General features: G+C 44.7%; 1 protein-coding gene across 5 annotated transcripts in view; it reads right to left on the bottom strand.

Moving 5' to 3' along the window:
* Positions 1-22212, bottom strand: part of PAQR5 (progestin and adipoQ receptor family member 5) — a 102297-nt gene that overhangs the window by 44703 nt on the left and 35382 nt on the right. For 2 of the 5 annotated variants that reach the window (XM_050796351.1, XM_050796353.1), the window contains exons 2-3: positions 19534-19693; positions 1862-2027 (exon numbers count right to left, since the gene is read on the bottom strand). In XM_050796351.1, coding sequence (XP_050652308.1) covers positions 1862-1912 — 51 coding nt within the window. In that variant the 5' untranslated portion in view covers positions 1913-2027; positions 19534-19693. Of the gene's footprint in view, positions 1-1861; positions 2028-4639; positions 5406-10794; positions 11248-14091; positions 14191-19533; positions 19694-22212 lie in introns of those variants that run through there. The other 3 variants (XM_050796352.1, XM_050796355.1, XM_050796354.1) reach the window with 3 other exon arrangements.

Here is a 22212-nt window from a genome sequence, read left to right as displayed (position 1 = left end):
TGAAAGAGGCTCCCCAGTCCTCCCGCCATCACCACCTGTCCCATGATCTCCCATCTCCAGGCCTTTACTCACACTGCTCCTTCCACCTGGAATGCTCTCCCCAGCTCCACAATCCTGTCCATCCCTCAAAATCTGTCTTACAGATCACCCCCTTCATGAAGACTTCCCTGATCCCTTCCTGCTTGATATAATTTGGCTCTGTGTCCCCATTCAAATCTCATCTCAAATTGTAATCCCTATAATCCCCATGTGTTGAGGGAGGAACCTGGTGGAAGGTGACTGGATCATGGGGGTGTTGTCCCCCAGACTGTGACTGAGTTCTCTCAAGATCTGATGGTTTTATAAGTGTCTGACAGTTCCTCCTTCACATCGTGCTCTCTTTCACCTGCTGCCATGTAAGACGTGCCCCTTCCCCCATGATTGTAAGTTACCTGAGGCCTCCCCAGCCATGAAGAACTGTGAGTCAATTAGACCTCTTTTCTTTATAAATTACCCAGTCTCAGGCAGTTCTTTATAGCAATGTGAGAATGAACTAATACACTCCCCCGTGATGGAAGTGACCAATCCCTTCTCTGAAACAATCACCCTGTCTTAAGAGAGACCCTAACCCACTTTAGGAAAGAATTTCTCATGCACATTTAAAAATCTTCCTGACCAGCATATGAGCCACGCAAGGACAGGATTTGTATGTAGTTATTCGCTGAATCCCTTGCACATGATAGGCAGTCAATACACATTTCATGAGTAAATACATTCAAGAATCACACTGTGTTCCGACTAATCACAGCTGCTAATGTTCTGTGGGTAGAACCAACCAGCGAAGCGCACCAAGAAGAGAAGGTGATGGCCATGTGAGAACAGAGGCAGGCGCTCTGCCCAGTATCATGGGAGCCAGCCACACATGTAGCTTGCCTATTACTTGCCACATTCCTCAGCTCACCCCACCAAACAACTCTGCATCCCTTATGGTTTTCCCCCATGCCATCTTCCTGGAATCACCTGGCTTCACAGGCTTTTAGGGATAGGGTTTGGCAGTTTCCCCCTCAACCTTCCATTGGTGATGTTGAATTTATTTTGAAATTATTTTTCTAGGGCAAGTCATAAGTGCTTGGCCATCAGCCAAGTAGAACTCTCCTCCACTCTGTCACATCTTCCCAATGAAACTTCCCACCATGAAATGACACCCACTCTTCTTAGTCAAAAAGGAAGGAAATTTGACATCAACAAGGAGGTGCAACACAACGATGTGTCCTTTGCAAGGGAAGGAGGAAGTGCACCAGTTCTCTGTAGCACACAACCAGGCTCACCTATGGCTTATTAAAGCAGATCATCAGTGAGTCTCACATGTTTCAGGATACATGCCTGTGAGCTCCCAGGCCCATGAGTCCACTACAAGACAGTGCTAAGCCCATTCAACAACCCTCCCCATCACCCCAGTGAAGCCCTGGCCTGGGCATCCTGCAAGTAACGGGGATGAGCAAAGCCATGCCCTGGTGTGCCTTTGCCCATAGTCTGCTTTCAAGCACCCATAGAAGGGTCCTAAAAACATAAACCTCCTATCCAGCCAGCTGCTGCTGGCTTTATCTCTTCAGGTTGAATCTCAGTAATGACTTTGCTTCTGGATAAAACACAGATGTTATAAGGAAGGGTTATAACTTAAACAACTTTGGGAATACTTCCATTTCAAGGTAGGTGGGGGAAGTAGGAGGCTGTAATATCCTCCAAGGAAGTGTGGGAGGGGATCCTTGAAGAGAATGGGCCTGTACAGAACAGACTAGGTGAAGACAACAGTCCCCCGTTGCAGAGGCCAAGCCCTGGTCACACCCTGGAAATGAACCATCATAATAAATAGAGCACATACCTGTGGTATCTGGTCTGTGCTAAACAGCCTGGGGAGCTTCAGGCTCAGCATCTTGGAGCTGGGTTGGCAAGGCCAGTGGGTGACAGCGCCTCCCTGTTACCAGGCCTCAATCAAAGCTCTGACATGGCCTGGGGCGTCTCTGCCTAGCTGGTGCTGTGCTGCTTCCCTGAAAGAGGACAGCATGAAGAAATCCAGTCAGTTTCAGCCTAACTCCAGCTGGGTCAGGACAGTCCGCTTGTTCAACTATCGAACATATACTTGCTACACATGATGGCACAAGATCAAGCTTCCTTAAAAACAGCGAAACGATCAGACTGCTGAGTCATCCACTCCAAGAGTGCTGGAGGGAAGTAATTAAATAATAATATGGGCAATTACTATGGTCTGAATGTTTGTGTCTCCCCAAAATTCATGTGTCAAAACCTAATCTCCATTGTGGTGACAAGGAGCAGGGCTTTTGGGAAGTGACTAGGTCATGAAGGCTCTGCCCTTATGAGTGGGATTAGTGCTCATAGAAAAGAGGTCTGAGGGAGCTTGTTCGCCCCTTCCACCATGTGAGGAGACATAGAAGGAGACATCTATGAGGAATGGGCCCTCACCAGATGGGGAATCTGCTGGCACCGTGACCTTGAACTTCCCAGCCTCCAGAACTATTAGCAATAAATTTCTGTTGTTTATAAATTACCCAGTCTTGGGTATTTTGTGATAGCATGCCAAATGGACTAAGACAGTGATCATAAAATTGCAGAGCTAAGGCCAGATGTGGTGGCTCATGCCTGTAATCCCAGAAATTTGGGAGACTGAGATGGGAGGATCAGTTGAGCCCCAGAGTTCAAGACCAGCCTGGGCGATATAGTGAGACCTTGTTTCTACAAAGAAAAAATTAAAATTAGCTGGGCATAGTGTTGTAGTCTGAGCTATTCAAGGGCGGGCTAAAGTGAGATCACTTAAGCCCAGGAGGTCCAGGCTACTGTGAGCCATGATCATGCCACTGCACTCCAGCCAGAGCAATACAGCAAGACTCTGTCTCCAAAAAAAAAAAAAGAAAAAGCCACAGAGCTGAAAAGGGTCTTAGAGGTCACCCAGTCTTCTCATGTTACACATGAAGGTGGGAGGGGTGGAATAACTTTCCCAAGGCAGCAACGCAGTGAGAGAGCTGGGCTGCTCACTGCTCCACTCCACCAGAGGCTGCGCCTGGATGGACAGTGGGATCTTTTTTTTTTTTTTTTTTTTTTTTTTTGAGACGGAGTCTCGCTCTGCCGCCCAGGCTGGAGTGCAGTGGCCGGATCTCAGCTCACTGCAAGCTCCGCCTCCCGGGTTCACGCCATTCTCCTGCCTCAGCCTCCCGAGTAGCTGGGACTACAGGCGCCGCCACCTCGCCCGGCTAGTTTTTTGTATTTTTAAAGTAGAGACGGGGTTTCACCGTGTCAGCCAGGATGGTCTCGATCTCCTGACCTGGATCTTAAGTCTGTGTCTAGCCAGTGGGTGGAAGAGGACCAGGAGCTGCCCCAGATCACAGAAGGAGAAGCAACTCAACTCTTCCAGAAAGCTGACCAGAGTTCGGTTGCCCTGAGACACACAAAAGAACCAAGCCAAGCAAATAAATCCAAGGCACTTGTTGGAGACAGACCAACTCAAGAGTAAGTAACAAGATTGCTTAAATGCAGGATGAAGACCACTTAACAGCTGTGAGTAATGTGCACCACAGAGACCCAGAACCCTTGGAACAGGTCCAAGAAACAGAAAAATACACCTTGGATTTAGCAAAGAAGAGCAGAGTTGGAAATTGACCATGGTAAATTTCCTCCTCTACCTCTATCATCACTGGGCCGAAGTCTACCACCTCCTGAGAGCCCTCCTCATAGTCCCTGTCAACCAGAGGGGTTCTTTCCCCACCTCTGAACACACAGAGACCTTGCTTGTATGTACCTGCGGCACCAACCACATCGTACCTATAGTCACAGCTAACTTCAACCACATCATACCTATAGTCACAGCTAACATCAACCACATCATACCTATAGTCACAGCTAACTCTCTAGGCCTTGTCTGCCCCCTCAGGAAGAAGCCTCCCACAGCTGGCTGGAAACTCGGGGTGTATGCCTGGCCCACCCTGGGCCTCAGCAAATGCTTATTTAATGAAGCAATGATGCTCACAGTTTGAACTTGAAGTCGTTTTGATTTTTGTGGTTTGTTTGCTTTTGCTTCTTCTTATATTTATGTTCCAAGTATTTTCTGGAACTATGCAGCAAAATACAATCTGTTTATTTCACTGTTGTAAATAGGATTCTTTCTTAAAAACAGTAATAGAAGTATTATTCACAATACTCAAAGGGTGGGAGCAACCCAAGTGTCCGTTAAAGGATGAACGAATAAAACGTGGTGGTATCAGTCCATTCTTGCATTGCTATAAAGAAATACCTGAGGCCAGGCGCGGTGGCTCATGCCTGTAATTCCAGCACTTTGGGAGGCTGAGGTGGGTGGATCAACTGAGGTCAGGAGTTTGAGACCAACCTGGGCAACATGGTGAAACCCCATTTCTACTAAAATACAAAAATTAGCCAGGCATGGTGGTGCACACCTGTAGTTCCAGCTACTCAGGAGGCTGAGTCAGGAGAATTGCTTGAACCTGGAAGGTGGAGGTTGCAGTGAGCCAAGATCACACCACTGCACTCTAGCCTGGATGACAGAGTAAGATTCTGTCTCAAAAACAAGAAAACAAACAAACAAAACCTGAGACTGGGTAATTTATAAAGAAAAGAGGTTTGATTGGCTCACGTTCTGCAGGCTGGACAGGAAACATGGTGCTGGCATCTGCTCAGCTTCTAGGGAGGCTGCAGGAAGCTTACAATCACAGCGGAAGGTGAAGGAGCAGCTGGCAAGTCATATGGCAAAAGCAGGAGTGAGAGAGAAAGAAAGAAAGTGATAGTGGGTGGGGAGATGCCACACACTTTTAAACAACCAGATCTTGACAGAAGTCACTATCTCAAAGATAGCACCAAACCACGAGGGATCTGCCCCCATGATACAAACACCTCCCTCCAGGCCCCACCTTCAACACTGGGGGTTACATTTCAACATGAGATTTATGCAGGGACAAATATTCAAACTATATCAGTGAACTATACATACAATGGAATATTATTCATCCTTAAAAAGGAAGGAAATTTTGATGCATGCTACAGCCAGGACATACCTTTGAAAACCTTAAGCTAAGTGAAGTGAGCCACTTACAAAAGGACAAATATTGTACAATTCCACGAGGCACCCCGAGTAGTCAAATTCCTAGAAACAGGAAGCTGGATGTTGGTTACCATGGGCTGGGGGGAGAGAACGGGGAGTTGGTGTTTAAAGGACACAGAGTTTCTGTTTGGGATGATAAAAATGTTCTGAAGACGGATGATGGCGATGGTTGCACAACACTACCAATGTACTTAATGCCACTGAGCTACACACTTCAAAATGGTTAAAATGCTAAATGTTATGTATATTTTATACCAATAAAATAGTGACATGCGATTTCAAAATTATAGAATATAAAGAAAATAACTTTTTAAAACTCACCTACATTTTGCCCAGGTTAAAAAATGGAAGTTAATACTTTGCAAAAAATACAACACTGATGTAAGTAAGCCGTGGTACACTTAGTTTTTCATGGCTAAATCACCGAGCCTTGCACACTCACAGAAGTACCACTAATCCACCTAATGGCAGGACAAGAGGCAAAAGTCCAGTAATAGGGAAACTCAAACACACCAGAGAAGCCTTAGACAACAATAGAAATCAAGGCTGGGTCTCCACAGACCTGCCTACCTAGGTCCCTTAGTTCTCCCTGGCTTTGACTCAATATCATGGGAAGAACAAGAAAGACACAGTCCCTACTGTCACACTATCTAGGTAGGATGACCACATTAGCCATGCAAAACTAAGGGGAAATACAAAGTAGTGTAGGATTCATTCATTTCTTCATTCATTCACTGCTTACTGCATTTTAATCATGTGGCAAGAAAGGGTAAGGGATAAGTGAATAGCTGATTATTCTCTGTGGGCTGCCGCAGATTTAAGGAAAAGCTGAGAATTTAACTGATATAAAAATGGTTTAAGTTTGGGATACGCAGAATAGAGGGAAGTAGGCATGCTTTGTATCATTCTATTCCTTCATTGCACAGGGGAAAAAAGATGAATAAGACTATCCTTGTCTCCAAGAAATATATAAAAAAGAAATAAAGAAATAGGACAGGCCGGGCACAGTGCCTCACACCTGTAATCCCAGCACTTTGGGAGGCTGAGGCAGGTGGATCACCTGAGGTCAGGAGTTCGAGACTAGCCTGACCAACATGGTGAAACCCTGTCTCTGCTAAAAATACAAAAATTAGCTGGGTGTGGTGGCGAATGTCTGTAATCCCCGCTACTTGGGAGGCTGAGGCAGGGGAATCTCTTGAACCCGGGAGACAGAGGTTGCAGTGAGCCGAGATCTCACCACTATACTCCAGCCTGGGCAATAGAGTGAGACTGTCTCAAGAAAAAAAAAGAAAAAGAAAAAGAGAAGGAAGGAAGGAAGGAAGGAAGGAAGGAAGGAAGGAAGGAAGGAAGGAAGGAAGGAAGGAAGGAAGGAAGGAAGGAAATAAAAGAAAAGAAAAGAAAAGAGAAAGAAAGAAGAAATAAGACAAATATACACCTGTATTAGAGTTCTCCTGAGAGGCAGAACCAAGTAGATAGGTAGGTAGATAGATAGATAGCAGAGAGAGAGAGAGAGAGAGAGAGAGAGAGAGAGAGAGAGGTGATAGGGGAATTGGCTCATGTGATAATAGCAGCCAAGAATTCCCACAACAGGCTGTCTAACAAGCTGGAGACACTGGGATGCCAGCAGTGTGACTCAGTCCAAGTCCTACAGACTCAGAATGAGGAAAGCTGATGGTTTAACCCTCGGGCTGAGGCAGAAGGCCCTGAGAACTCTGTGGGGTGGAGGTGCAAGTCCTAGAGTCCAAGGGCCAGAGAGCCTGGAGTTCTGATGCCCAAGGGAAGAAGAAGGGCGCCCCAGCTCCAGGAGAAAGAGAGAGAGAATTTGAATTTCCTCTTTTTGTTCTATCTGGGCCCTTGTTAATTGGATGGTGTCTGCCCACACCGAGGGTGCATCTTCCCCATTTGGTCCATGGACTCACAACCCAATCTCCTCTGGAAACATCCTCACAGACACACCCAGAAATCACTCTTAGCATTTCTCTAGGTATTCCCTAATCCAGTCAAGTGGACACCCAAAATTAACCATCATAAGTCTACCCCCTGTCAACTTGGCACCAATCTGCATCTCCTAAATCATATTTAATCTCCAAATAAAGACAATAACAAGAAAATAGTTCTGCATAACATGATACAATTATCCTGCATACAACCCAAAACGCACTAATCCCTTCCACAGAAGAGGAGGTAAAGCTCTTGGGTGATATTTACTCTTCTCTTGATATCTCATGACTTAAATACTATGATATAACATTAAAAATACTTAACTACTGATACAAGGTCAATGAATCTTATATTACATGATGAAGAAATAAGAGAAGCACAAAAACAAAGCTATTTATTAATATATGTACATACACCTGGAAACATATTCTTAACAAAACAGGGAGGAACTACTCATGAAAATTACAGTCCTTGGTTCTGTAACTGATCATGTTTGTAGCTGGTATTGATAACTATCATCTTCTACTACCCCTTCTGCATTCTCTTTGCCTTCAGTAAGCACCTTAGTTAGTCATGGTTCTTTACCTAGTGGGTTGGCCTAAACCTTAATTGCTGAAGGGTCTGGGCCATTTGTTAGTACTGCCTAGATTGAGTTGTTATAGTTTCCCATTGACCTTAATCACAGAGCAGGACAATACTGAGAGGCCCAAAGAGCTTTCCTGTATTGCAGACATACTCTTCCTCACTCCCATTGTCGGGTAGAAGGGCAATTTCTTCTTGGTCATCCACATCAATCATCCCAGCCCAAAGCATCACTCCCTTCCTAGCCTGCTGATTCAGAGGCACGAGAAGCCCAAAGTGGCTGGATGGCAGTCTTAACTTCCAGCTCAGTGGAATCATTGTTGTGTCTCCTGGTGGAAGCATTCTTCCCTCTGGAACTAAGACCTTTAGACCAGCAGAGCATCAAGTCTTCTTGGAAACAGGAAGTAAAAGTTTTGTTTGTGAGTCACTAGGGATAATGGCAAGTGGTGCCCCCCACCCCCCTCCATTTCTACAGTTTGATTCCTGCACCTGTGAGTCCTGGCTGTGAGAGAAATAGTACCATATATTGAACGCTGATTCTGAGCATGTACAGCCTTCTGGACAACCTTGCCCCGGCCCTGCAAGATATTGCCACCTAGCTGGCTCTGTAATTATGACTTCAAAAGGCCATTCTACTGTTCTATCAAGCCAGCGGCTTCGGAATAACAGGAACATGGTAAAAACAGTGAATTCCATGAGCATGGGCCCACTGTCATACTTCTTTGGCTGTAAAATGAGTTTCTTGGTCAAAAGCAATATTGTGTGGAATACCATGGCAATGGATAAGGCATTCTATGAGTCCATGGATGGTAGTTTCGACAGAAGTATCACATTCAGGGGAGACAAATCCATATCTCCCCTGGTGGGTTGGCCTAAACCAACCCATTCCCTTACTGGAATATGTATTCCAGTAAGGAAAAAACACTGCCTCTTCCACAATGGAGGGAGTCCAGTGTAAGCAACTTGCCACCAGGTAGCTGACTGATCACCCCAGGGAATGGTGCCACATCAGGGACCCAGTGGTGGTCTCTCCTGCTGGCAGATTGGGCACTCAGCAGTGGTTGTAGCCAGGTTGGCCTCAGTGAGTGGAAGTCAATGTTGCTGAGCCAGTGCATAACCCCCATCCCTGCCACCATGGCCACTTTGTTCATGAGACTCTGGGATGATGACAGGGATGGGTGGCGAAAGAGGCTGACTGGCATCTATAGAACAGGTCATTCTATCCACTTGATTATTAAAGTCCTCCTCTGATGAGGTCACTCTTTGGTGACTATTAACATGAGACACAAATATCTTCACCTCCTTTGTCCAATCAGAGAGGTCCATCCACATACCTCTTCCCCAAATTTCCTTGTCACCGATTTTCCAGTCATGTTTCTTCCATATTCCTGACCATCCAGCCAAACCATTGGCTACAGCCCATGAATCAGTATACTGTATACATCCGGCCATTTCTCCTTCCAAGCAAAATGCATGACCATGTGCCCTGCTCGAAGTTCTGCCAACTGAGAAGAGTTCCCTTCACTACTGTCCTTCAAGGATGCCTCATAGAAGGGCCATAGTGCTGCAGCTGTCCATTTTCAGGTGGCCTGTATCTCCCGCAGATCCATCTGGACAGCAGGCCCTGTTTCTCCTCCTCCGTCAACTGATTGTACAGCACTTCCCATGAGGTCATAGGTGCAGGCTGGAAGAGAGAAGGCAGAGTAGGAGGAGTAGAAACCATGGGCATTTGTGTCACTTCATATAACTTACTTGTGCCTTCTGGATCTCTTCAGACCTGGTCATGTATAAACCACTTCCATTTGATGATGGAATGCTGCTGTGCATGCCCAACTTTATGGCTTGGTGGGTCACATAACACTCAGTTCATGATAGGCAGCTGAGGTCATGTGGTAAATTGGTGGTCCACGGTCAAGCATTCAGTTTCTACTAAGACCCAGTCCTACTAAGGCCAAGAGCTGCCTCCCAAAAGGAGGGCATTTATCTGTGGATGATGGCAAGACCTTGCTCCAAAAGGCCCTCTAAGGGCCTCTGCTGCAATTCATCTACAGGGGCCTGTCAAAGGCTCCAGAGAGCACCCTTATCTGCCACTGACACATCAAGCACCAATCGATCTGCTGGGTCCTATGACCCAAGTGGCAGAGCAGCTTGCATAGCAGCCTGGACCTGTTGCAGAGCCTTCTCCTGTTCTGGGCTCCACTCACAGTGAGCAGCTTTTCAGGTCACCTGGTAGATGGACTAGAGTAACATACCCAAATGAGGAACACGCGTCCCTAAAATCCAAACAAGCCCAAGGTGTTCACGTGTTTCTTTCTTGGTTGTAGGAGGGGCCAAATGCAACAACTTATCCCTCGTCTTAGAAGGGATATCTCAAGATACCCGACCCACACCACTGGATCCCTAGAAATTGCACTGAGGTAGAAGGCCCCTCAATTTTGTCAGATTTCTCACCCTCTATGTAAGCAAATGTTTTACAAATAAACCCAGAGTGGCTGCTACTTCACTGGGTCCAGTCAGCACAACACCATCAATGTACTGGGCCAGCATGATACCTTGTGGAAAGATAAGGCGATCAAGTGCCCTGCAAACTAAATCAAGACAAAGGGCCGGAGAGTTTACATACCCCTGATGTCGGACGGTGAAGGTGTATTGTTGGCCTTGCCAGCTGAGAGCAAGTTGCTTCCGGTGGGTTTTAGAGACAGGTTGGAGAAAAAGGCATTTGCCAGATGAATGGCAGCATACCAGGTACCAGGAGATGTGTTATTTTGCTCAAGCAATGAAACTATACCTGGTACAGCAGCTGCAATTAGAGTCACCACTTGGTTACGCTTGTGATAATCCACTGTCTTCTGGATTATTCAGGATCCATCTGTCTTTTGCACAGGCTGAATGAGGATGTGGTGGGAATCTCTGCCCCTGTGTCTTCAAGTCCTTGATAGTAGCACTAATCTCTGCAATCCCTCCAGGGATGCGATATTGTTTTTGATTTATTATGTTTCCAGGTAAAGACAGCTCTAATGGCTTTCATTCGGCCATTTCCACCACAATAGCCCTCCCCTCACAGGTTAGGGAAGTCATGTGGGGATTCTTGCCAGCCTCTAAGTTTGTCTATTCCCTTGGACTCACTGTGAGTCAGACCCGAGCTACAACTCTGCTGATCATCTCACCTCTATGAGCCTCGCCTCTGATTACAGGGCCACAGTAACATTTTGGGCCTCCTGGAATCAATGTCAGCACAGAGCTGGTGTATAGCCGTCCATGAACGTTCTGATTACCTCCTTTTCTTAATGCACCGTTACCCTGGGCCACAGGTCCCTTTGGCAAAGGCTGGGAGAAAGAATAATAGTATAAAATTTCAGTAGTGTCCCCCTCCCTTAGGGAACCCAGCCCTGGGTCTCACTCTGTTGCCCAAGCTAGAGTGCAGTGGCAATTCACAGGTGTGATCACAGCACGCTGCAGCCTCAAACTCCTGGCGTCAAGCATCTTCCCACTTCAGCTTCCCAAGTACCTGGGACTACAGGCACCCCCGGCTATGCAAGATTTCTTTTTTTACCTAGGATACAAATCCTGAATGTAAGATTTCATTTAAAAGAGAGTTCCGAAGCTTTAAAATAAGTTTTAAATAGCTTCAAAAAAATCAAAACAAAAAGAGGGTGTGTGTTTAATACACTCTCCAGGACATGCTGAGCTCCCCTGAAATAGCCTTAAAAAAGAAAACAAAACAGGCAAATCAACGGCAAAATCACCCTCAGGAGGTTTCAAGCTAAAACCTTTCCATTCAAGACCAAGCAAAATTACTAAGAGGTGAAATTTGCACTTGGCTGTCTCATTCCTCTTAGGCTAGGGGCCCATCCATAAAGATCCCCCAACAGTGAACTTCAGCCTACACTCTGTGGATCTTAGGCCTTGAAGGACACAGTTGGCAAACCTCATAACCATCAAATATGTTTACATAAAAGGTGGCCAAATTATAAGCCTATGGACTATTTTCCCAGTGAGAGGGTCCAAAAACTTACTAACTTCTAGTAATACAAATAAACTAAAAAAGTCTCTTCACAGCATTAATTTATTAATTAGTTAGGCATACATATTCAGAACCCCTAAATATATTCATATATTTATATGAATATTGAATATTACATATTCAATATATCAATTTTAAAATAGCTTTTCCACTGATATTTCCCTTCCTTCCTTCCTTCCTTCCTTCCTTCCTTCCTTCCTTCCTTCCTTCCTTCCTTCTTTCCTTTCTTCTGTCTCTTTTCTTTTTTCTTTTTCTTTTCTTTTGAGACAGGGTCTCACTCTGTCACCCATGCTGGAGTACAGTGGTGTGATCTCAGCTCACTGCAACCTCCATCTCTCGGGTTCAAGAGTTTCTCCCACCTCAGCCTCCCAAGTAGCTAGGACTATAGCACACCACCATGCCCAGCTAATTTTTGAATTTTTTGGTAGAAACAAGATTTCACCATGTTGGCCAGACTGGTCTCTACCTCCTGAGCTCAAGTGATCCACCTGTCTTGACCTTCCAAAATGCAGGGATTACAGGCATGAGCCACGGTGCCCAGCCTCCACTCATATTTCATAGAAATAAGTGTATTCAAAATCAGCAAGAGCATCTTCACAACTACGGCCACTCTTTTGAGTCACCTCACACAGTTTACTTGAAAAATACTCTCACCGCCAACAAAGTTGTTTGAAATCTATACTTGTTAAAGCTGTGTTTAATGCTAATTGCTGACAAATGTGTCCCAAGTCACAAGTCCTCATTCGCTATTATTATGCTGTTTGCAATTTGCTTTCAAATACTTCACATAGATAACATGATATGAAAATGTTAGTTTTAATCCATACCCCTGGTGGGGGTGGTTAGTTAGCATTTGAAAGACGAATCATAAACTCACACACACATTCCGGAGGGTACAGCTTGGATTCAGTTGAGGTTATTTTTAATCAACACCAGAGGCTTTACTAATTAGCAGAGTGAATGCTGTTTCTTTGGAGAAATGAGTGGAATTAGAGATATGTGAATGAGTGAGAAGCTTCCCTCTCTCTTGCGTGACAGCTATGGTATACCCCAAAGAGGCCACTCCTCGAAATGAGTCCAGATAAGCCTTTTAGGGAAGAGTCAATGGTTTGAATACAACTAGAAGTTCAGCTGAAGCATGCCACAAGACAGCTGTCACATCAGTCATGCACGAACTTTCAAGCAAGGTGTGCCTAAGAGTTCCTAAAAGAGTAGTTTGCTGTAGCCGGGCATGGTGGTCCACGCCTGTAATCTCAGCACTTTGGGAGGCCGAGGCAGGTGAATTGCTTGAGTCCAGGAGTTCGAAACCAGCCTGGGCAACGTGGTGAAACCCCGTCTCTACCAAAAATGCAAAAATAAGCTGGGCATGGTGGCATGTGCCTGTGGTCCCAGCCACAGGAGGAAGAGTAGCTTGCTGGGGTTTGCTAGGTCATTATACTGTTTCTCTGTCTGCTTGCTAAAAAAAAAGAAAAAAAAAAGATATGCATGATGGAACTCACCCTGAATGTTGCATTGTGTTGTGCTACCTGGTGCTGAGATTGTGGGGGTCCTTCTAGTTCTCAGGTGCCTGCAGATAGAATGAGCCTAGGACTGTATTTCAATCAACTTCAGACACTGTCAGCTGGAAGTCATGCCACTATTTTTGCCTACCACTAACACACACACACACACACACACACACACACACACACAAATGCTGCCAATTTTATCATGAGGCACCACTGATAGGAAATGAATCTTGATTTCAGAGCTGTTAAAATGTCGCAAAAAAGTATATGTTGAAATTGATTGATGAAATAGTCATTGTAAATGAGCAGTTGGCCTAAGTTCATCTGCAATGATTACTTTCTCCAAACTCACTACTCAGCTCTTTAAAGGAAGCTTTAAAGACTCTTTTACCACAAAACCAGGATTTGCAACTGGAAGACCATATTCCTGGGAATAAATCTCAATCTATGTTACATTTTTTTGCCTCTATTTCTTTCCCTGATTGTGTCAAGTGCCTTCTGAAAGGATTCCAAATAAGTATTCACTGGGAAATTCCAGGGTTACCCATGTTCCCCCAGACAGCCTATTCTAATAATGGAATGCAGTGACCCTGAATATGAAAAACTCTGGATAGACCCAGCTGTAATGCCACCTCCTTGTTCCTGAAAAACATATTGGAAAACAAAACACTCAACTCATAGTCGGGTAACGCATAGCAAAGGCAAAGAACACTGGTAGGAAATTTCTCCGTGCTCGCTTTAGAATGGAAACACGAGACCAGGAAGCTTCTGAGAAGCCATCCAGTCTAAATCACCACTGGATGTCTGGATTTTGTTGAAGGCCTTTCAGACAAGTGGTCATACATTTGACCCAAAGAGGCAAGGCTAATAGAGGGGTTTCGGGTTCTGTGAGAAGCAGCGAGGAGATGTCGGGAGAGAGAAGCCAGCATCACCTTTCTACTTATCCTCAGAGTGGTCCGAATGCCTCCTGCGTGTGGTAGGAGGAGTTGGCTGCTTTAGCCAGCGCTGCAAGGTGCAGGGTCCGAGCATGGCTGGAGAAGAACAGAGAGTGAGAGGTGAAGGGGAGGTCCTGCGTCCAGGCGGGCTCTGGGTGGCTGAGCCACACTTCTGATCCTCTCCTTCCCCTGGGGCTCCTGTCTAATCTCCTTCATGTGGACAGAAAACAGCACAGAGCCCAGGAGGTGACCACGGCCGAGTCTTGATCCCATCACTGTGCCAGAAGGCCCTGGCAGTCCTCACCACCTCCAAGGACTGAATAGCACCCTGGGGGAGGATGGAGGGAGGCAGAGCCTAGGAGCAGGGGCCCCAGCTGCTTTCAGACCATTTTACCTTAAAACATGTGATCAAAATAAAAAACCTGTATGCATCAAGGGACACTATCAAGAGAGTGAAAAGACAGCCCACAGAATGAGAGATTTGCAAATCAGATATCTACAAGAGACTAATATCCAGAATATATAAAGAATTCCCAGAACTTGACCAAAAAATTCCAAACAAGCCAATTCAAAAATGGGCAAATGGCTTGAATAGATATTTTTCCCCAAATGTGCAAACAACCAATATAAAAGAAATAATAATAATAACAATAATAAAAGAACAAACAACCAACAGGCAGGTGAAAAGATTCTCAGCACCACTAGTCATTAGGGAAGCACAATTCAAAACCATAATGGGATACCGCTTCACAGCCATTAGGGTGACTGCTATCAAAAAACAAAACAAACAAAAAACACAGAAGGTAAGTATTGGCAAGGGTGTGGAGAAATTGAAACTAATGCATTTCTGGTGGGACTGTGAAGTGGTGCAATAGCTATGGAAAACAGTATGACAGTTTCTCAGAAAGTTAAACAGAGTTACCATATAATCCAGCAATTTCACTTCTACGTATATACCCAAAAGAAGTGAAGGGGCTGAAACATATTTTTTTTTTCTTTTTTTGAGACAGGGTCTCACTCTGTTGCCCAGCCTGAAAGTGCCTCACTGCAGCCTTGACCTCCTGGGATTAAGTGATCCTCCCACCTCAGCCTAAGTACCTGGGACCACAGACGCATGCCACCACACCATCTAATTTTTGTATTTTTTGTAGAGATGAGGCCTCCCTGTATTGTCCAGGCTGGTCTCAAACTCCTGGGCTCAAGTGATCCGCCCACCTTGGCCTCCCAAAGTACTGGGATTACAGGTGTGAGCCACCGTGCACGGCCTGAAGCAGGTGTTTCTAAACCAATTTTCACAGCAGCATTATTCACAGCAACCAAAAGGTGGAAGCCCAAATGCTCATCAGCAGATGAATGGATGAACAAAATGTGGTATATCTATACTACAGGATATTACTCAGCCTTAGGAAAGAATAAAAGGCCCAATGTGGTAGTTCATGCCTGTAATCTCAGCTACTCTGGAGGCTGAGGTGGGAGGACTGCTTGAGCTCAGGAGAACGAGGCCACAGTGAGCTGTGATCACACCACTGCACTCCAGCCTGGACAACAGAGCAAGACCCTATTTCTTAAAAAAAGAAAAAAAAAAAGGACTAGAATTCTAATACGTGTTGCAACGTGGGTGAGGCTTGAAAACATTAAGTCACATAAGCCAGACACAAAGGGACAAATATTGTATGATTCCACTAAGGTGACATGCCTGGAATAGACAAATTTATAGAGACATTTATGTAAAGACAGTCTGGCATGGGGGCCAGGGAGGCGGGTAGCGGGGATGGGGAATGAGTGTTTAAGGGACACATAGTTTCTATTTGGGAAGATGAAAAAGTTGTGGAGATGGATGGTGGTCATAGTTGCACAACAATGTGAATGTACTCAATACCAATGAATTACACATTTTTAAGGGCTTAGCATGATACATTTTATGTTATGTATATTTTACCACAATAAAAAAGTATCATAAAAAAGCATGTGCTCTTTGTAGTCTGCTCCGTAATTTAAAGTTGTTTTAACACAAATATTTATTTTCTCCAAATCTTCCAGAAAAAAATACATATTATACACATCCTGTTGCTGCAAACTGCCTCCCCCGCTATTGTGAGAAGCACAGGCTAGTTCAATCCACCCTTCTTCCTATTTTATATCTGAGAACCTCAGATAGGAAATGACTTGTTTGAGGTCACTCAGTGAGGGCCTGGCAAAGTCAAAAATAAGGAAGGTCTCTAACGAACAGTGGGAATATGTGCAGGGGTCCTAGAGTTGGAAGGACCAGAAGTCCATCCTGCCATGCCAATGCGTGAATCCACCATGGGGAGAAAAGGACCAACTCACAGGGCAGGGAGCTGGGGGAAAGCTGAGGTCACTCATCAGCTGAATGACACATGCCTGAACTTCAGCCTCCCTGTAGCATGAGTCAAATGCCCACCTCAGCAAGATCATAAACAACTCCCAAGTAGTTTGCCATTCATTAAAACCATGATTATGTCTGCTCACGCAGTGCTTTCCAAACTGCAGGTCACAACCTCTCAATGGATAATGAAATCTATTTAGTGAGTCATGATTAACATTTAAAGGTAGAATCGTATGGAAAAGAATAGACAGAAAATACCAGTGTATTGCAGAGTAAAGGTAAGTACTGTTTTGTGATATTTGTTATATATGTTTATAGATATTGCTTACTATGTTATGTATGACTGTATGTGTGTACTAGATTATGACAAAAGGTATTGCTTACTAAAAGCCATAATCAAAAAAGCTTGAAAAAAAGGTGTTAATGTGAAGCCAGGCACAGTGGCTCCTGTTTGTAATCCCAGCACTTTGGGAGGCCAAGGCAGGTGGATCACCTGAGGTCGGGAGTTTGAGACCAGCCTGACCAACATGGAGAAACCCTGTCTCTACCAAAAATACAAAGTTAGCCGGGAATGGTGGCACATGCCTGTAATCCCAGCTACTCGGGAGGCTGAGGCAGAAGAATCGCTTGAACCCGGGAGGCAGAGGTTGCGGTGAGCCAAGATTGTGCCATTGCACTCCAGCCTGGGCAACAAGAGCGAAACTCTGTCTTTAAAAAAAAAAAAAAAAAGATGTTAATGTCACAGGTCACCTGTATTGATTATGGAGAGCCATGGATTTTTTTTCTACCTAGAGTCACACATGCTGTGGTACATTCTAAAGATAAATTGTGGAGAGGCCGGGCTCAATAGCTCATGCCTGTAATCCCAGCACTTTGGGAGGCTTCAGGTGGCTGATCACTTGAGGTCAGGAGTTAAAGATCAGCCTGGACAACATAGTGAAACTTTGTCTCTAATAAAAAATACAAAAATTGCCAGGCGTGGTGGTGTGCACCTGTGGTCCCAGTTACTTGGGAAGCTGAGGCATGAGAATTGCTTGAATCCGGGAGGCAGAGGCTTCAGTGAGCTGAGATTGCGTCACTGTACTCCAGCCTGGGTGACAGAACAAGACTCTGTCTCAAAAAAAAAAAAAAAAAAAAAACCAGAAACGACAACAACAACAAAAAGATTGTTGTGGGGGGACTAAGGCCACCACGAACCCAGACGGATGCATGACTGGACAAGAAGCCCCTCCTAGTGTAACTGCCCAAGGGGTTCACTTTGCCAGCTCTCTAGACAGAGCCAATTCATCAAAACAGGGGAACTGTAATAGAGAAAGAGTAATTCACACAGAGCCGGCTGTGCAGGAGACCAGAGTTTTATTATTACTCAAATCAGTCTCCCTGAGCATTCGGGGAGCAAAGTTTTTAAGGATAACTTGGTGGGTGGGGTGAGCCAGTGAGCCAGGAGTGGTGACTGGTCAGGGATGAAATCATAGGGAGTTGAAGCTGTCTTCTTGCACTGAGTCAGTTCCCGGGTGGGGGACACAAGATCAGAGGGGCCAGTTCATTGATCTGGGTAGTGCCAGCTGATCCATCAAGTGCAGGGTCTGCAAAGTATCTCAAGCACTGATCTTAGGAGCAGTCTAGGGAGGGTCAGAATCTTGTGGCCTTCAGCTGCAAGATTCCTAAATCGTAATTTCTAATCCTTTGGCTAATGTTAATCTAGTCCCCAGGCAAGAAGGAGGTCTGCTTTGGGAAAGGGCTGTTACCATTTTTGTTTAAACTATAAACTACAAACTAAGTTTCTCCCAGAGTTAGTTCAGCCTATGCCCAGAAATGAAAAAGACAGCCTGGAGGTTAGAGGCAAGATGGAGTCGATTAAGTTAGATCTCTTTCATTGTCTCAGTCATAATTTTGCAAAGGCGGTCTCAATCGCTCCCTTTGGATTTTGTAACACTTTCATCTTAAGGTGTAGGCTGTGAAGATGGGAAAACACTGTCAATCGCTCTGGCTTCTTCCTGCTGACGAGGGACATTGTGGGAATGGGAGTGAACCCCAAGGTGAGAAGAATGGAAACGTTTTGTAACTGTCTGAGTGTACTCATGCAGGCCTGGCTGGGCTTCCAAGGCTTGTGTGTGAAAAACATTAGTGTTTTCATCTATAGTTTTACTACAGTGTTTAAGTGAACAGCCTCCTATAAGGTAAATCACCAGTTCTACGATGAGTACGATCCCGGATTTTAAAAGCAAAGATTTGAAAGCATTAGCTTGGGGACTTCTAACCCACAAGGAATTTAGAATTTAGTCTAACCTGCAGCAAAAAAACCCCTCAAGAACAGCTAACAACAGTACACTATAGTTTTCTTTTGGAGCATAATTTTGTCACTAGGCAGTGGACAAGGTGAACCCCTTGGGCAGTTACATTAGGAGGGGCTTCTTGTCCAGACATGCATCTGTCTGGGTACCTGGTAGCCTTAGTCCTCCCACAACAATCTTTTTGTTGTTGTTGTTGTTTCTGCTTTGTTTGTTTGTTTGTTTTGAGACAGAATCTTGCTCTGTCACCCACGCTGGAGTGCAGTGGCGCAATCTCAGCTCACTGCAGCCTCTGCCTCCCGGGTTCAAGCAATTCTCAGGCCTCAGCTTCCCAAGTAACTGGGACCACAGGTGCACACCACCACGCCTGGCTAATTTTTGTATTTTTTAAATAGAGACAGGGTTTCACCATGTTGGCCAGCTGGTCTTGAACTCGTGACCTCAAGCAATCCACCCACCTGGGCCTCCCAAAGTGCTGGGATTTCAGTCACCATTTTTATTAAAAGTAAATCATGATAGAACTGATTTACAGTTTACAAAATAAATTTTAGTCTTACTCTACTTGGCCTGATTATTTGCATAAAGTGCGGCAAGAATAATTATTTTTCACTTAGGCTTTTTAAATTGGCTTTAATAGAACTCTGCTCCATGAAGAATCTCAGATAAAATTTTTTAAAAGCTGAGCCCAGCCATGGGTTTTTACCCTCAAATACCTATGAGTTGAGCAAAGTCCTCTCCTCCTGAGGTCCCAAGATAACTTGGGGTTCCTGGGCCTGTTAGAAAGTGACATTTTGTACTTACCACAGCTCAGGAACCTTGTACAGGAACTCTGTGGACAAGGTATGAGGCCAGATTCCCCAAACGGCTTTAATTGGCTCTATAAGTCAACTTTAATTCTTTAAAGGAAGCATGCCATTCCAGTCAAATCCTTGGTAAAACGACCAGTTTCTCCAATGGTGTCCTGTTACAAAAGAAAACAGATTCTTATTGCACTTATGCAATTAACTATACTGCCATAAATTGAGAATACACACAAATGGTTTCCAAATTCTAGAGCAATCAGGTAGAGAGAAACAAATATGCTCCAAAATTTTCCACAGGAGTATATTTTACTCACTTGTTAAAAGTTGCAAATAACTCTAAAGAAATAAGTAACCTTGACTCTGAAAACAAAAGGATTAGCAATGTTTAACACACAAGCTCTCCATGAGAGTCCTAGAAGTTTCCTTTTTTCCAATAGCACAGTTTTTAAAGCTGTAATCCCAGCTACTTGGGAGGCTGAGGCAGGAGAATGGTGTGAACCCAGGAGGCGGAGCTTTCAGTGAGCCCAGATCGCGCCACTGCACTCCAGCTTGGGCGACAGAGTGAGACTCCGTCTCAAAAAAAAAAAAAAAGGCTGGATATGGTGGCTCACACCCGTAATCCCAGCACTTTGGGAGGCCAAGGCAGGTGGATCACCTGAGGTGAGGAGTTCGAGACCAGCCTGACCAACATGGAGAAACCCCACCTCTACTAAAAATACAAAATTAGCTGGGTGTGGTGGTACATGCCTGTAATCCAGGCTACTCGGGTGGCTGAGGCAGGAGAATCATTTGAACCCAGGAGGCAGAGGTTGCAGTGAGCCAAGATTGTGCCATTGCACTCCAGCCTGGGCAACAAGAGCAAAACTCCGTTTCAAAAAAAAAAGCTAAAATCTATTTTAAATCTTTTTTATTTTATTTATTTATTTATTTATTTTTGCAACATGGTCTCACTCTGTTGCTCAGACTTGAGTACAGTGGTGCAATCTCGGCTCACTGCAACCTCCACCTCCCGGGTTCAAGCGATTCTCCTGCCTCAACCTCCCGAGTAGCTGGGATTACAGGCGCCTCCCACCACGCCCAGCTAATTTTTGTTTTTTTTCAGTAGAGATGGGGTTTCACTATGTTGGCCAGGCTGGTCTTGAATTCCTGACCTCAAGGGATCCCCCGTCCTCGGCCTCCCAAAGTGCCACCACACCCAGCCAATTTCTTTTAAATCTTAGCCAACTTGTTTATACCCACAGAATTTTTTTACAAGATCAAACCTTTACAAACACTTTTCCCTTTGCTTAAACCTTCAGTTTTGTTCCGTTACTCTTTTAGGTTAAGACAATCTTTAAAACCCTCTGAAGTGGACAAAACTACATTCCCTTTCACAAAAGCCATATTTCCATGCCTTCTTATCATCTTTTACCAAAAACACATTCCCCACACACCTAGTATATAAAACTGTTTCTCCAGTGGTCTCAGCTACATGTTACAATGTTAAATCTTAGCAACTTTTATTTTTAGTGAAAAATCTGATAAGTAACTGATTTTAATTATGTACTGGGGTGGAGTCTAGGACATCAGCCAGAAATGAAGATAAGGTCTGACTCTTAGCATAGCTGGCGGGCCTGGTTCTCCATATGTCCCCAGGCCTTATCTATCATCTAATGCTCCAAAGTAGGGAAACTGAATAATTTTCCAATTTTAGTATATGTGCTGCCGAAGCGAGCACGGGAAACTGAATAATTTTCAAAAGTCAAAGAAACAGTTTGACCATAAAGCATTTAGCAAATCTGATATCTAACCTTAATTTAGACCAAATGTCTACATTTTCAAGACTTTTTATTTTACCAATAATCTTTAAAACTGTCTTTATTTCCGGGATCGGGCACGGTGGCTCACACCTGTAATCCCAGCACTTTGGAAGTCCGAGGTGGGTGGATCATGAGGTCAGGAGATCAAGACCATCCTGGCTGACGCGGTGAAACCCCATCTGTACTGAAAACACAAAAAAATTAGCCAGGCATGATGGTGGGCGCCTGTAGTCCCAGCAACTTGGGAGGCTGAGGCAGGAGAATCACTTGAACCTGGGAGGCAGAGGTTGCAGTGAGCCGAGACTGTGCCACTGCCCTCCAGCCTGGTGAGAGAGCGAGACTCCGTCTCAAAGAAAAAACAAAAACAAAAACAACTGTCTTTATTTCCAAAAGACTACTAGAGTCATGTGAACAAAAAGGTATTATAGTTTCTATTTCTCTAATAAAATGTTTGATTTAAATGCTTATATATCTAAGCCATTTAATCAGAGCTCTTTTATACAAACATCACACACACACACACCACATATGAATACAGATAGACAGAAGATTCAGCATTTGTATGATTTTTCGCTTGCCGGTTTCTTTCTTTTTTTTTTTTTTTTTTTTTTTTTCTGGAGACAGAGTCCTGCTCTCTCACCCAGGCTGCAGTGCAGTGGTGTGATCTCGGCTCACTGCAAGCTCCACCTCCCAGGTTCACGTCATTCTCCTGCCTCAGCCTCCAGAGTAGCTGGGACTACAGGCACCCGCCACCGATCCTGGCTAGTTTTTTGTGTTTTTAGTAGAGACAGGGTTTCCCATATTAGCCAGGATGGTCTCGATCTCCTGACCTTGTGATTCGCCCGCCTCAGCCTCCCAAAGTGCTGGGATTACAGGCG

This window comes from Macaca thibetana, chromosome 7 (genome assembly GCF_024542745.1).
Source record: "Macaca thibetana thibetana isolate TM-01 chromosome 7, ASM2454274v1, whole genome shotgun sequence".
Classification (NCBI taxonomy): Eukaryota; Metazoa; Chordata; class Mammalia; order Primates; family Cercopithecidae; genus Macaca; species Macaca thibetana.
The sequence above is the reverse complement of the archived record's forward strand: the minus strand, read 5'-3'. Positions and strand labels throughout refer to the sequence as shown.